This window comes from Platalea leucorodia, assembly GCF_965183815.1.
Source record: "Platalea leucorodia genome assembly, chromosome: 2".
NCBI lineage: Eukaryota > Metazoa > Chordata > Aves > Pelecaniformes > Threskiornithidae > Platalea > Platalea leucorodia.
This window is the reverse complement of record NC_138824.1, coordinates 118,964,516-118,978,488: the sequence shown is the minus strand read 5'-3', so window position 1 is coordinate 118,978,488 and position 13,973 is coordinate 118,964,516. Positions and strand designations below refer to the sequence as shown.

The 13,973-nt window shown below is 44.0% G+C and overlaps 1 protein-coding gene across 1 annotated transcript; it reads left to right on the top strand.

Moving 5' to 3' along the window:
• Positions 1 to 238: 238 nt before the first annotated feature.
• Positions 239 to 13,685, top strand: CD200 (CD200 molecule). The gene is made up of 6 exons (XM_082337618.1): positions 239 to 268; positions 2,602 to 2,682; positions 3,475 to 3,801; positions 4,481 to 4,747; positions 6,593 to 6,706; positions 13,409 to 13,685. The coding sequence occupies exons 2-5, from the start codon at positions 2,625 to 2,627 to the stop codon at positions 6,700 to 6,702; spliced, it is 762 nt and encodes a 253-aa protein (XP_082193744.1). The 5' UTR covers positions 239 to 268; positions 2,602 to 2,624; the 3' UTR covers positions 6,703 to 6,706; positions 13,409 to 13,685.
• The last annotated feature ends 288 nt before the right edge of the window (positions 13,686 to 13,973 follow it).

Sequence of the window (13,973 nt, the reverse complement as noted above, 5' to 3'; positions counted from 1 at the left end):
ATCTTTAATAAAAATTCATTGATGGGGTGGCTATCGCTACCCTGGAACCTGAAACCAGGGAAGAACACGCTTTGAACATAAAAGCAGTTTGCTCTGTCGCACGCTGCAGTGCCACCCAAAATTGCTGAGAAGGAGGTTCGGGTTTGTGCTGCTGGCGTTGACGAGGAGCGTGACCGTGCGTCCCGGAGAGCTGTTGGAACTAACGCTGCGCTGACAGCTTGGTGCTACTGAAACCTCGCCGCGTTTCAGGGTTTACCGCGTTCTTGCTGTAAGCAAGTGGCGTTTATTTTTTTATTATTTGTTCTTCCAAGATGAATTTGTTTGATATTAATAACCCTTGGGTAAGAGAAAACTGGGGGGTGCTGAGGAAACCCTTTGCAGCCGGTTCCAGGGGCAAGGGGGCCCGGGAGGTGACAAAACGCGGCCGCGGTGTTACCGCTGGGCGAGCAACGGGCGCCGCTGGCCGTCGCTGATTCACCGGGGCCGAGCTCCGGGGCCGCTCCCGGGGCGGGGCTGGGCTCCGGGGAGGGGCGGCGGCGCTGCCGCCTGTCCGGGGGCCGCCGGCGCGGCTGCCCCTTCCCGCCCGGCTGCCAGGTGCTCGGCCGTCCCTCCCGCCGCCTTCCCCGCTCCGCCTGGGCGCGTTGACAGGTTTGAGGTGGGTCTGGGGGGGAGGCAAGGGGTGGGTGTCCGGGCGGGGCGGCGGGACCCCGCCAAGCTGCAGTAACGGCCCGGAGCGGGGCTGGGGGGAGAGGCCGGTGCCCCCCGCCGCCGGGCCCTGCCCGCAGGCTGAGCCCCGGGGGGGGGGGGTGGCCGCCGCCCGGGGGGCAGCAGCGGCTCCCCGCCGTTCCCAGGTGTGGGCGCGGGGGCCCAGCCTTGCCCGCCCGCGCCCGCCGGGGGTCCCCGCCGTGCCGGCCTCACGCAGGCGCTTGCTTTGTGAAGCCCGCGTGACGCCAGAAGGCAGCAGGGACAAGCAGCGGCGAGCAGTTTGTTGGAGCTGGTCGCCAGAAGTAGAAAAGGTTTTTAGAAGTTGGAAAAGTTTTACAGAAGGTCGTGGAGGACGGGTGAATCCAGCCCGCGGAGACAGCCGGTGGCTCAGGAGGCCTGAGGTGTGGTTCGGGAAGGTACGGCGCGGTGAAGGATTTGCTCTTTAGTTGCCCTAGTCTTAGAAGATTTTTTTTTTTTTTTCTTTATTTCCCCCTGTAATACGCTAGATTGGGCTTCTGACCTAAAGGGACTTTTTTTGAGACCAGTATAGCTACACAGTAGCCTGGTTCCTCACTGGATGCAATCTTGTAGCTACAGCGGGTGTGAGTAATGGTGCGTTAAGGACTTTAACGGGTATTAAACGAGTTTAACGGGTGTTAAGCGGGTATTAAACCAGTGAGATAGAAGGTTGTTATTGAAAACTGTGCTTTCCTGCAGGTGTGGAACATCTTTCACTGGTTTATAAACGCTTTTATAACTCGAAATTTCTCTCTGGCTTGCTATGCTGGCCCTTAATTGTCGCGTGTTGTTAGGAATATCTATTTGAGCTTCTTAGAGCCATCCTCAAGTATCTGACTACGCTGTATTATCTGGCAAATGCATTATTCGTTGGGCTTGTTGCTGGTGGTTTCTTGTTTCTTTGTTTTACGCGTAGGAACTTGGTCTGTATTCATGCTTGGTAACTGCAGAGTTGTATCAGGAGTTGTTTTAGCACAGCGTGTTTAAAATTTAAAGGCAGGCTACTGGTTGTGTGCCTATGCATTGTGTATGCAAGTTTGCTGGGAATTTGTTTCTTAAACAGATTTTTTTTTTTTCCCTCCCTCTAATTCATTTATTAATTCATCAGTCCTCCTTTCTTAAGCCATACGATAACGTAGAAAATGCTTTACCGTTGATTCTCTCTTCTATTTTTTTGCATGTTGTGAAAATCTTTAAAAGTTGGGCTTTTCTTGTGTTCTTGACAGAGGACACTCTCAAGGAGCATCAGCTAGTTTTGCAGGCATTGGCAAGAAAACCCCCCAGGTGTAGGTGGTGTTACAGAGGTATTTTATGCGAAAAAATGTTTCCATTTGAATACGACATCAGCTTCTGTTCCAGGCAGGTCTACAGTTCAGTTGTGCTGTGGGAGTATTAACCGACTGAGGGAGCAGTAATCGGGTCAAAAGCTGTTCACTAGGGAAAGCAGCAACACAACCTTATTTCTGCTTTCCCGCCTTGGAAATATATTTGTATGCAGCAGGTGCAGCATGCCCCAAAAGTTCCCCATTTCATGCAATTTTGGACAGAAGGGGAGTCATGAAGTCCTCAGAGAAGTTGCTTTCAATTTATCTCTTGATCTCACAGGCTAACCCTACCGCTCTCCCAGTGTCCCAGCTAGTCCTGGACAACCCGTACGTCACACTTCTGGTGGATTAATGCCTTTCTAACTTCCATTATGCAATTTTTTTCCCACTGGAGCAGAGCACTTTCTGTAATGAGACCTGTCAAAAGTCGCTGTCTGCCCCCAGAACTATGTTGTTTCTCACATGACAAAGCTACCGTTAATGTTTGCACCCCAGAGGCGTGACAGCACCGAAGCTGATCTGTTATTGACTCATGCATCTCTCCTTTCTTCAGGTGATCAGATTTTCCCTTCCAAAATGACTTTCCGAGCTCTGGTTTTGTGTCTGGCTTGTGCTGGGCTTGGAAAGGCAAATGGTAAGTTGAATTTCCTGAAATCTGCCTGAAAATGGTTGGGGAACAGGTTTCTCATTCCTGAGGCTTCAACAGCCAGAGTAAGAGGCAAAAATAGGTGAAATACAGATTGCTGGTGCCATTTGACATACGTTAGATAGCTGAGGCAGAGACATTGAGCTGGCAGATGTGAGACACGACCTCTTGGAGCAGCACTTGGAAATGGGAGGGACGTGCAGCATCCCATATCTACGATGACACTGGACACCATTGCTCACCTGAGTTCACAACTTCCCATAGCGGATCCCGCCCTCTGGGAACAAACCTTTTTCTTTCTTTCCCTCCCTCTCAAGTGCACTGCAAACTCTGAAGCTACATAGTTCAGAAGTTCTCTTTAGCCCATTTTGTTGCTCAGTTCTCTGAGAATGGCTTGGTGTGCACTTCCCATGTGCATTCTATCTTCCTCTAGCTTTTAGGAAACAAAATCTGAGTTTTTGCTGAGAATGGGAAGCCGTGAGCTGATTTAATAAAACAGAAGGGGGAAGTCCGCAGGGATGGGTACAGAAATAGGTTATGTCTTTTTCCTTTAAACAGTTTAGAAGGCAGGCAGAACCTCAGCCAATGTAAATCAATATAACTTCATTGATTTCTAGGAGGATGCAGGAGAAGGAGTTTTTGGTGGGGGAAAACCATAGAAACAATATGTAATTGATGGAATTGTTGCGTCTGTGGGTAATCCAGGCCTTAGAATCAACATTAGGCTTCTGAATATGTGTGATATCTGCCCGTTTCACTAACTGTTTCATGTCATTGCAGTGGTTCCACAGGCTGAACACAGAAACGTGAAGGTGGGCGACAGCGTGACTCTCAGCTGTGCCCTGACAGAACCTCAGGATGTTCTGCAAGTGACATGGCAAAAGGACTCTGAAAAATCACGCAATAATATAGCTACGTACAGTACCATAAAAGGATTAAAGATTCATGAGCCCTATCAAGACCGAATGAATTTCACGAGTCTGGTACTCAATGAGACAAGCATCACTTTTTGGGACACTAGAATGGATGATTCAGGCTGTTACACGTGTCTCTTCAATGCTTTCCCTTTTGGCTCCTTCTCAGGACATACCTGCCTGAGTGTCTTTGGTGAGGTTCTCTGCAGGGATATGTCTCTAGTGGAAAAAGAGGTGTTTTCTCACCCACAGCATTTCCTTGAGCGGACTCAGGAACTGCAGTGGTAGGAGCATCCCTCGGTGGAACATGGTGTAGAAACAGAGCGTTACTGCTGTGATCAAGACTCCCTAGGGTCATGTTCAAGCCTGTTGTGGTGGTTTTAGCTCTGGGCTGTCCTTGTTTGTTATTCTGTAAGTAGCAGCTAAAAAGCAAGGAATGGCATCTTTATTTGTAAGCCCCCGAGCAGTCCCAGCTGGAACTTGGGCAAACCAGCATTGTCTGTTGCAGTTTCCTCTTGGTGCCAGGTACAACCCCAGTGCTGTGAGCTGCTGTGCTGAACCCTACCATTGATAGGGAATTAGCAGATGGGAGAACAGCACGGACCAAGAAATGCTTTTACTTTAACGGATTATTTTAAACCCTGGGATTTCAGATTGAGTGAAACCTTTGGGGGACCTAACTTCAGTATAAGGGAAGGAGTATTGAATCATGGTGGGGACCTTACCCAATGAACTCTTCTTGCATTCCTGTGCCGTGGGGCTCAGTGTGAATCCAGTAAGCTTTGCGCTGATTGATAATGGTTAAACTGCTATTACTGCTTATGACCAGGTGCTCATTGTGGTGATGGATTGTCTCCTTTGTGTGTTGGAAGGTCTCAATGCATCTGTCCATTACAACATTTCCGAAGGTCATTTGATAGCCATCTGTAATGCTGTTGGCCTCCCAGAGCCCACCATCACCTGGAACAACTTGTTCAATTCTACTCCTACACAGGAGACGGTCAGGCACACCAATGGGATGGTGTCCATCACCAGTAAACTGGAGATCGACAGCACTCAGATCATCGGTGCACAGGACTTGACCTGCAGAGTAAGCAACACAAATGAAAAAATGGAATTGCCTGTGAAAATGAAAGAAGGTAGGTGAATGATACAAGCTACTTGGTAGTGTGCTCTTGGCCTCTGTGTTTTGTAATAGCATGTTTGGATAGCAATCTGCTGGGAAGAGGAGGGAGTGAAATGTGTATGTGCCAAGTAAGAAGACAGGAAATCCTGCTTTGTGTTCATTGCCGTCTTTGAGACAATAATATATTGGGGTCCTCTCCAAGAGGGGAAAAAAAGCCGAAGTAGTGAGCTAGGGAGCTATGGGTTTTAGAGATACCATGCGTTTTGCAGCAAGTCAAACTTCAGTTTTCACACAGGCCTTCATAGTTTCTTTGACAGCCCAAAGATAGATATAAATATTTGTCATGTGATATCTATCTAGATGAAGTAAAAACTCCATAGTTCGCTTAATGAACACTGAAGTGGAAGTTTTGAATTAATAACGAACTGTCTCTGAACAACAATTAGCCAAACATTTCAGTTAAACTTACTCCCTGTTTTGGTACAGTTAACCTGTGTATTATGTTTCAGTTTCTCTGACATTTTTGCTAAGACACATGTGCATTGCAGTAATGGTCAGGGAGGAATAGTATTTTCAGGCAGACAGGAAGGTGATCAGTGGAAGATACTTACATTGGGTTTATGGGGAAATCTTAAATATGGCAATGTAATATCTGAATACCTTGTAGTGCTAATTTATTTCTTCTTCCAACATTCTATTCTGCTGGAAAGACTTTCACCCCAGTTCTATAGATGAGAAATAGAAACATTAAAAGCTGAAGTACCATTCTCGGTTCACACAGGTACATTGATTTAGGTGACTTAAAATTCACGTGTTTCCAAATCCAGAGCCTTGGAAATTAGGAAGACAGGAAAAGCATCTTGGGATTGTGGATTAATTCCTAAATTACGTGCTCAAGAAGTGATAGTTATAGGAATAGTAGTAAAGAGCAAAATCTGACTTTTAATATCTTCTCTCTAAAAGTTCAAAAGCAAATTCATTCTTAATTCTGAGTGACACTAACTGAAAAGCTTAGTAAATCTTTTTGTCCTGTCTCAAATGTAATATTCTTTTTTTTTGCCTTTTAAAAAGGAAACGTGTATCTCAGAAAGCAGGAAACTAAGACTGTTGTTATTCCTTGCTAGGAGCATTAAAAACCAGCTAACAGCTTGTTGTTTAACAATCTTATATTTTAGGGAAAGATAAATTCAAATTAATAGTTCAACCTAGCTTTGTTAAAAGACATGATAGTTTTTGCTTGATTCAAATAAATTTTAATTCAAAAAGTTTTCCAGCTAACATCAGTGAGTATTGCAATGAGCTTTTGTATTATCATTTTGATTAATGGCAGTCAAATGAAGTGGCTAATGTCTAATCAGGGAGGGACATTTATGCTCAGATGTTGGGTAGAGCTACTTGCAGGCATCAAAGCATAGCCTGTCTTCTTTTCTGAAAGTTAACTTAGCCTTTGTGACAGTGATAAGTGCTTAACAGTAAAAGGAATAACTTTTATTTTGCAAACAAAAAACTCAAGTTCTGCATAACAAAAAACTCTTCAGAAAGCGTCAAGACTTGTATAAAGTTCTGCTTATGTACGTATGCCAACTACCGTATCAGGTATGGGAATGACAGTTTTCTTTGCTATGGATGAACACGAGCACCTTTTCTTCACAAAGTATTTTCTGTGGGCAAGTAGGTTTGCCTTTGAAGATACACGCATTCACTCTCTCTTTTGAGCAATTGCTGCTTTTGTGTAGCTTAGCAATAACTTTCAGAATCTCAGTGAGGAACCATTGTCATTAATCAGACATCCTCTTGGCTCTTTTTGCTACTTAAACTAGCTTAGTTTGGTGTATTTTTTGTTGTTTTGTTTTCACAGAAGGGGGATCGTCATTGCTTTGGCTGATAATTGCTGCGGGGATTTTGATTGTCATAGTTCTGATTCTGATCGCGCTGTGCAGAAGGAAGAGGATATGCAGGAGGGGTTGAAGTGGTGAGTCACTGATGCATGGAAGCCAACGGTTTTTGTAGGACCCATAATAAGGTCTGGTCATCTGCAGAGAAGAATGAGACTTTGTTGAGATACCATAAGAGGGTATAAGACTGTCATATTGGACAACAAAACTTTGTAATAATGTGTTTACAGTTGTTAGAGGTTGCCTCAGTTCCATGTAGTTTTAGGAGCTGTTTTCCCATTGCTAGTGCTGAGGGACAATACAAGACTACAAATTGTGAGAGGAGGATCCAAGCAGAGCAGGACATGCTGCTCGTCGTTTGCTTTCAGGCAGAAGTCTCAGCAGAAGTAATTCACTGGTCTTTCGCATTTTCATGGAGGGCCACAAAAGTGTCGGGTGTAAGTACGCTCAGAGAATTTTTGGCAGCGGAGGTGTGTTGGAGAGAAACCCACTCATGCAGATTGATGTGCCCTCAAGGGAAGGGCTTTCTTCTGGTCACAGCACTGTCTTTGTATTTTTAAGACAAACAGTGTAATATGATGGAGAACTGCACTCAAACTTGGCATACGAGTCTGCTTCCTAAGGATGAATTAAGGAGAAATTGCAGTCAGTGTAATGTCCTTGTATGTGTGATGACCTGATCATGGATCAGCTTGACTTTCTAGTCTTAATTACTAATAACAGAATGAAAGGAAAAAATTAGAGGAGGGGGAGGCCTTAGGCTTCAGAAATCACAGAAATTTGATGGTCATTGGTAGTTTCACTCTTCCTTAACTGGATCAAAATGCTGTGTCTGGCTTTAAATTCTACTAACATGTTTAGAAACACCAGAACACATTAACTCAGTTGCTGAATATTTAGATACTTGCTTCATGGTGATAATGTGATATAAGGTAAAGAATTGTTCCAGGAGTATCAGACCTGTCTATTGTGAACTTAGACCTACAGCATCTACTGTTAAGAGGGGTTGATCCAGTGAATCTGCTACTGCCAGAGACACAAAAGTCTTCACTGAGAAGAAAGAGAAATGAACACTTCTTACATCCCAAGTATAACTTCTGAATTATAAAAATACATGTGAGCTTTCTATTGATCCTATAAACAATTCAGAAGAGAAAATTTCTATTGAATTTTCAGACCAACCTGGAAGTTGAAGGGCAAGGAGTTGGTTCTTAACTACTTTTTTTTTTAAAGGATCAGAAAAAAAAGTTGAAATGCTCAAAAGAAAGATGTATTTTTATTCTAGAACAACCATTCCAAATACAAATGAGCTCCTGGCATGATTCTGGCCCTTGGATATTAGCGGTTCCCCAGGCAATGCCTGCATGTGGTTCCAGCGATAGGTTATAACAGGACCATCCCCAGCAGGCGGTACGGTTAGCTTCACGGCAGGTTTCCTATGCCCTGCACCACCCGCTAGGTATCAGGCTTGCAACCCTCAAGCCATTTCATGCATCCTTGTGCCATGTCATGTAAGGCAAGATTTCTTGCTGCGGAGACACCGCTGTGATGCACAACAACAGAGCCCACACATTATCTTGGAAACTTTGCACAGATCCCCCTCCTCCTGCCTTATAAGGAAAGCATAAGACACAGAAGACCATAATATGTTTAAACTGAAAGCACTGTGCCCGTTCTTCCTTAGCTAATGGCTCAGAGCTTGGAGCCCCCCTGTGTCAGCAAGAGAAGTGCGGTGTCATGCCCCACTGCCTGGGAGGACGTCTGGATTCCTGGCCCCACGCGTGTGCCTGTCTGTCACAGGGACAAGACTTCATGTAACTACCTGGTCACCGGGGCAGAGGGGGTCAATTAGACGAGCAGTGGTTAGCAGTGGGTGTAAGTTTGTTGTATTAGAGTTTATCAACAAAAGCAGGATTTCAGGGACTTCAGTTGTTTGTGTTCCTTCCTATTTATCATGTGTTTTGATTAACTGTGACTGCAGGATGTGATTTCTGCAGTGGGCTTATAAGTCATTCAGTCTCTCTTCTTTTAATGTAGTCTAGTGTTTATCAGTCTGTATCTTTTCAGTTTCTTTTCAGTTTTGAGTTTTGAGAATGTAATGTGCTGACTTGGATCCTTTTTGCATAAAGGCAGCATTACTTTATCCAGAGTAGTTTTGACCAGCCGATCCTATTCCTTCATACAGTGACCAGCTTAGGGAAATGTGTAGTACATCTTCTTAACATACATCTGTTTCTCTGAAGGCCTCATTAATTTGTTTATTGTAAAATTCCAGTACTGGTAGAGTTTGATCACTCTGTGACCATTTTTTTTTTTTTTTCTTTTTCTTTCCTGGATGCTCTTTTCTGCCTGTTGCTAAAAGTTACTTACAATTTATCTTGTATATGATTCCACTGTTGCTTTCCCAGCCAAATCCTTAGAATGCCAAGAATATGTGTGGAGCTAGAGTAATTTTTAACACTATGTTTGGAGTGCATTACTGCTCCACAAATACTACGTTGTAATGAGGAAATCCCCTACAGCTCCTTAGCTCCCCTCTGAGCAGCACACTGGACCCTAGTCTGGTTTTGCAGTGACTTGTTTTTTCCCTGATCATCTCTGAAATCTGTTTATGCTCTTTAAAGCATCGATTGCAGTCTATTCACCCAAAAGAGAATAACATCTTGCAGAAAGCCCTTTTCTGGTTTTATCCTCTGTTACCCTCAGATTGTGTTGGAACGAGGAGCAGCGCCTACGTACATATTTCTGGACATGTGTTTTGTAACAGCACAATAGAGAGCTAATAGTGTTGGCTGGAGGATACCAATGTCTGTCTGAGGCCGTTTTCTGGGGCTTCAATACTTCTTTTCATTCTGCACTAGAAAACAAGCAAAGCCTTTCCAGTCTTGTCAAGATGCCTTGATAAAGTAAAATAAAAAGCTTCTTATCTGCGTGGATGGGGACCTTTCTCTGTCAAAGTTTCTTCTCTTCCGCTTCTGCTGTTCAGAGTATGGTTGGTTTTTGCTTTGCTTTTATTTTTGTTGTTTCCCTCCTCTCCATGGCAGATGCTTGGGAATCAGATGGAGAGCTGGGGCTTAAAGTTGATGTCCCATCCCTCAGGCGTTTGCCTTCTGTACTAATTACAGAGCATACGTACATTTTTGTTCTCCGTGAAAACATCCTAAGTGAAGCGTCTTCACAATGTTTGGCAAAAAGTCACTTGTTCAGAAACAAACTGCGCAGCCTTTGCGGCGAGAGCTGATGCAAAAGCTTTGGAAAACTCCCATCTTGATCCTCTGCCAAGCAGAAAGGCAAACCTAGCCATGCCTATCACTCAATTTAAGTGCGATAAGCAGGCTGCAATGAATCGCCAGGCATAACTTCACCCATGTTGGAGGTTTCTCAGTGCTACTCTTCTGGTAAAAAGTTAAGTTGTTTCCTACCTGGCTCGACTAATAGAGCTTAGCTGTAGACCGCATCTTTGTAAAGCAGTCCAGTTACCAAGCCAAGTGCCTGGACTGGAGCAAAATAAAGGCTATTAGTCTGAATAAATTCAGTGGCCAGTTAAAAGGCTTTATAGTCAGTTCTCAGGACCTAGCCGTCTGCAAGGGGATAAAATTCCACACAGTTTTCTGGAGGCTTGCGGTGGTCTGTGAGGAAGGGCTGTTTCACAAATGGATATAAATGTCAGCATTTTTGTTTGTTTGTTTTTGTTTTTAAGCATTGGTGTGTTGATCTCTCTTGGGTAGCTTACGCATGTTTTGCCATGTGGAAAACTTTGAAATGGTCAAATAGCATATCTGTTTAGAAAGCTATAACAACAGGACAAAAAATTCTTGGAGCTTGTTATTGAATAGATACGATGGGACCTAAGAAAGCTGAGCAGATTAGGTGAACCTGGAAGAAGAAAACTTCAAGAGTCATAGAAGAGGAGACTAGGTCAGATCAAAAAATCCATTCTGCAGAAAGCGCCAACATAGCAACGGGGTTTTCATGTTTGGAAATTGAAACATTCAAGTTTTCCTTCAAGTGGAAGTTTTACGGAACTTAGATTAAGCAGCATTAAAGTCTTTTTGTCTGAATACAGCCAACTGTATTTCAAAGAGATGCTGAACCTCACTGTACCTCAAATGTTACACAAGTGCTATAAAACAGATTGAAAATACCTCTTTGTTACCAGCTAGAGATCACTTAATACCCTGAATAGGAATTCAAGACTCCTTGACTATTATTTTTTGAGTTTGGAAGTTGCTTCAAATAATATAGATTCAGGTCTGTTAAACTGCAAATAGCAACTTGACTGATCGGCTATAATACGTAGGTATCAGAAACCTAAATTTTGGTGGCCAAAGATGTCCTGAAAGGTTGGGAAATATGGAAGTCTTGTGTAAGAGATTCCAGTTATTTGGGAAAGGACAAGAACATGTACTTACGCACACCTTCCATTGCTTTGTTTATAGTAAAGAGGAATTATTTCTGGAAGAGCCGTTATAGCAGTATCCTCTAGTGTTTATTCGATTTGGGGAAGGCTGTGTTTCTAACCTTTGCCTTAAAAAATACGGCAATTCTTATTTTATCTGTATGGCTTGGCTCGTTTCTTCAGTGGATGTGCTTTGACATACAGCTCTTTTTCTTAATAGTGAGAGACTAGGTAGTTGAGAACAACATAGCAGCTTGGTTTTAGTAGACTTTTCAGAACAATTTTTCCAGAAGTGACAGCTAAATACCAGCCTTTCGGATGATAAAGTTGGGACATAACTCCCTCTTTGTGAGGCAGATGGATATAACGCACCCCGCTTGCAGAGGATCGGGTCTATGGCTGTCATGTTCCAGCTGGGGAGACTCATTTTAGAATCGCCTTGGTTTCCTCTCAAGTGTGGCTTTATTGTGAGTAGGAGATTATATTTGTCCTATTTTGAATTCCCCAAAGTAGAAAAAATATGCAGTGGCATAAATGAAAGTTGTTTTGCTTACGACAGCCTCATTCCTTTACCCTTCTTTACACTACACCAAAAAAAACCACAGCATAAAAAAACACTGTAGCAAACAGACCTAAACAGAGTTAATGAGGGGAGAAAGAAAAAAAAAACAAACAAACCCATACAAAAATGTCAGTGGAGGGGTAATTAATTCTGCTGTCAGGCTCACCATCAGGTTTCCCACAGACATAAATATTTTGCAACCCAAGTGAAGATGTTTTCTGGGTTTAATCACACACTGTTTCCAGACAGCTCCTGTTCCCTAGTAAGTCACTTAACTTTCTGTTCACAGAAATGTGCCTGGCAGTACCCTCCAGTCTGCATCATATATATAGAGAGAGAGAGAGCATGGGCACTCTTTCCAAGCTTTCCATGATTTAGTGCTACCTGTTTTCATTGAGAAGGACAGAGACGGCTGGTGCTTCGTTCATTTTCCCATCGTGTTTTCCCCCAGCATGTTTTGCTGGGGAAAGCACGCTCCTCGTCCTGCTTTCCGTTTCGGAGAAGAGCTGGGAGAAGGAGTGGTGGAGGAGGAGGGAGGGGAAGGTGTGTGGATGAGTTCAGGTCTCCTGGGGCACGGCTGGGATTTTTGTCTGGAAGGATGAAAGAAATCCTGTTTGCCACCGACAGGATGGAGGTAGCAGCGCAGGTGACATCTCGGAGCTTGTCGTACCTGTCTGAAGGAGAGGTGTCAAAGTATTGGCTACTGAAAACAGCGCCCTTTCTTTGCAAACAAGGAGGCCTTTACTATGTGTGATTAACACAATTTCTATCCTGTGGTCATATTTCATTATGTTTTCACTACTTTACTTAAAAGTGCATGTTTGTTGTTGGGGTTGCACTGTAATAACTGCAGGTTTTCCTTCAATGATCATAAACTGAAATTCATGTGTAAATTGATAAACTACCTGGGTTTTAAAACACCTTTTTCAATAGTGTACTTCCCTCTACACTGGTAATGTCTTTTGGCATCTACTGCTGAGCAGGATCACTTGGCTTCCTCCTAAGGCGAAACGGCTTGTAAGCCAGCACCTACCCTTCTGCTGGTAGTAAATGGCTTTGAACGGGGTGTTGGCGAGCTGGGTCATTTATTCCTACCCAAGGAGAAAACACTGTTGCATAGTGTGTAGCATGATGTTTTCATAACTGTTGTTTTCAGCCTTTCTCATGAATACGCTCCCAAAGGAATTTCTGTTGCTTAAGGAGAAAAGGGGAGGAAAAAACAATTATTTTTTTCCCACCAGTTTTAAGACTATTCCTCCTTGGAGCAAAACAAAATAAAGAGGGGGCTGAACATCCCTCAAAGTATCCCTTTTGAGAAGTCTGCGGGGGATGTTGTCAGTGTGGGGCAAGCTGGATGGAGTGAGCGCTGACCGCTGGGAGCGGTGCCGCCTGTGGCTCTGCAGCCATCTCCTGCGGTGCTCGGGGCAAGTGGTGCTGGGGTCAGATATTCTGGGTTTAGGCACAGATCCTTCTATGTAATGACACTTCGTGGGGCAGGCGTGCGTCTGTGCTGTTAAAGATAAAGTGGCTTCTTAAATTTAAGGTAATGTATCATCTGTAGTGTGCAAAGGAAGCAAGGGGGAACGCAGGCTGAAGCCTGCCTTGTTGTGTTTTAGGAAGATGTGTCACTCGTTGTACAGCAGGGAAGGACCTACGGTTGTTCACCAAAGGGCAGTTTTGTGACTGTTCCTCTCCACTTTTCCCACTGTGTGTTTCTACCCACCCCACCCCAATGGCAACCACACTGCTCAGCAAACCTAAGACAACACCACAATGGCCACGATTCATCCTTTTTCCTGTTTTTTCTTTGTTTTCTAGGATCCTAGAGGATTTCCATCCATCTATCAGATCGTTACAGCCCAGCAGTCTGAAGTCAACGTTACAAGCAGTGACTTGACTGGCTGGAAAGAAACAGCAATAAAAGGGAAATACATCACATATCTAGACACCAAGTTGATCACTGCAAAGATTAGTGCAATGTTTGTTATCCAGTCTAGACGCTTAGTCATAAAAAGTAGGGCCAGAGGGACCACTTAGTCCATTCCTTTGCTACCAGGCAAAATCTACTTTGCTCGTGCCATTCTTGGTACTGCTAGTGTGCAAAATATATTCGCCTTCTTCCAGCTGAGTTTTGAAAATGTCCATGGATGCTCTGCAAGCTTTCTGGGGATCTTCTTCCAGTGCCTAATTGCTCTTGCAGTAAAGAGGGATTTCATTTTTACCAACACCTGTCTGCAATTTCACCTGCAGCAACTCTGTTCATCGCCTTCTTCCTGGCATCTGGTTTTCCTTCTCTTATCCAGCTGATCCGCCTCCTTTTCCTCAGTGAACATGTGAACGTGCCAATGACAGTATTGCTTAACTCTCTCTGGAGAGACCTGCT

Excerpts from the sequence above, each read along its gene's own strand:
- CD200 (XM_082337618.1), top strand. The coding sequence starts at position 2,625 with ATGACTTTCCGAGCTCTGGTTTTGTGTCTGGCTTGTGCTGGGCTTGGA. Across the intron at positions 3,802-4,480 it reads TACCTGCCTGAGTGTCTTTG|GTCTCAATGCATCTGTCCAT; the intron begins GTGAGGTTCTCT and ends GTGTGTTGGAAG. Across the intron at positions 4,748-6,592 it reads GCCTGTGAAAATGAAAGAAG|AAGGGGGATCGTCATTGCTT; the intron begins GTAGGTGAATGA and ends TTGTTTTCACAG.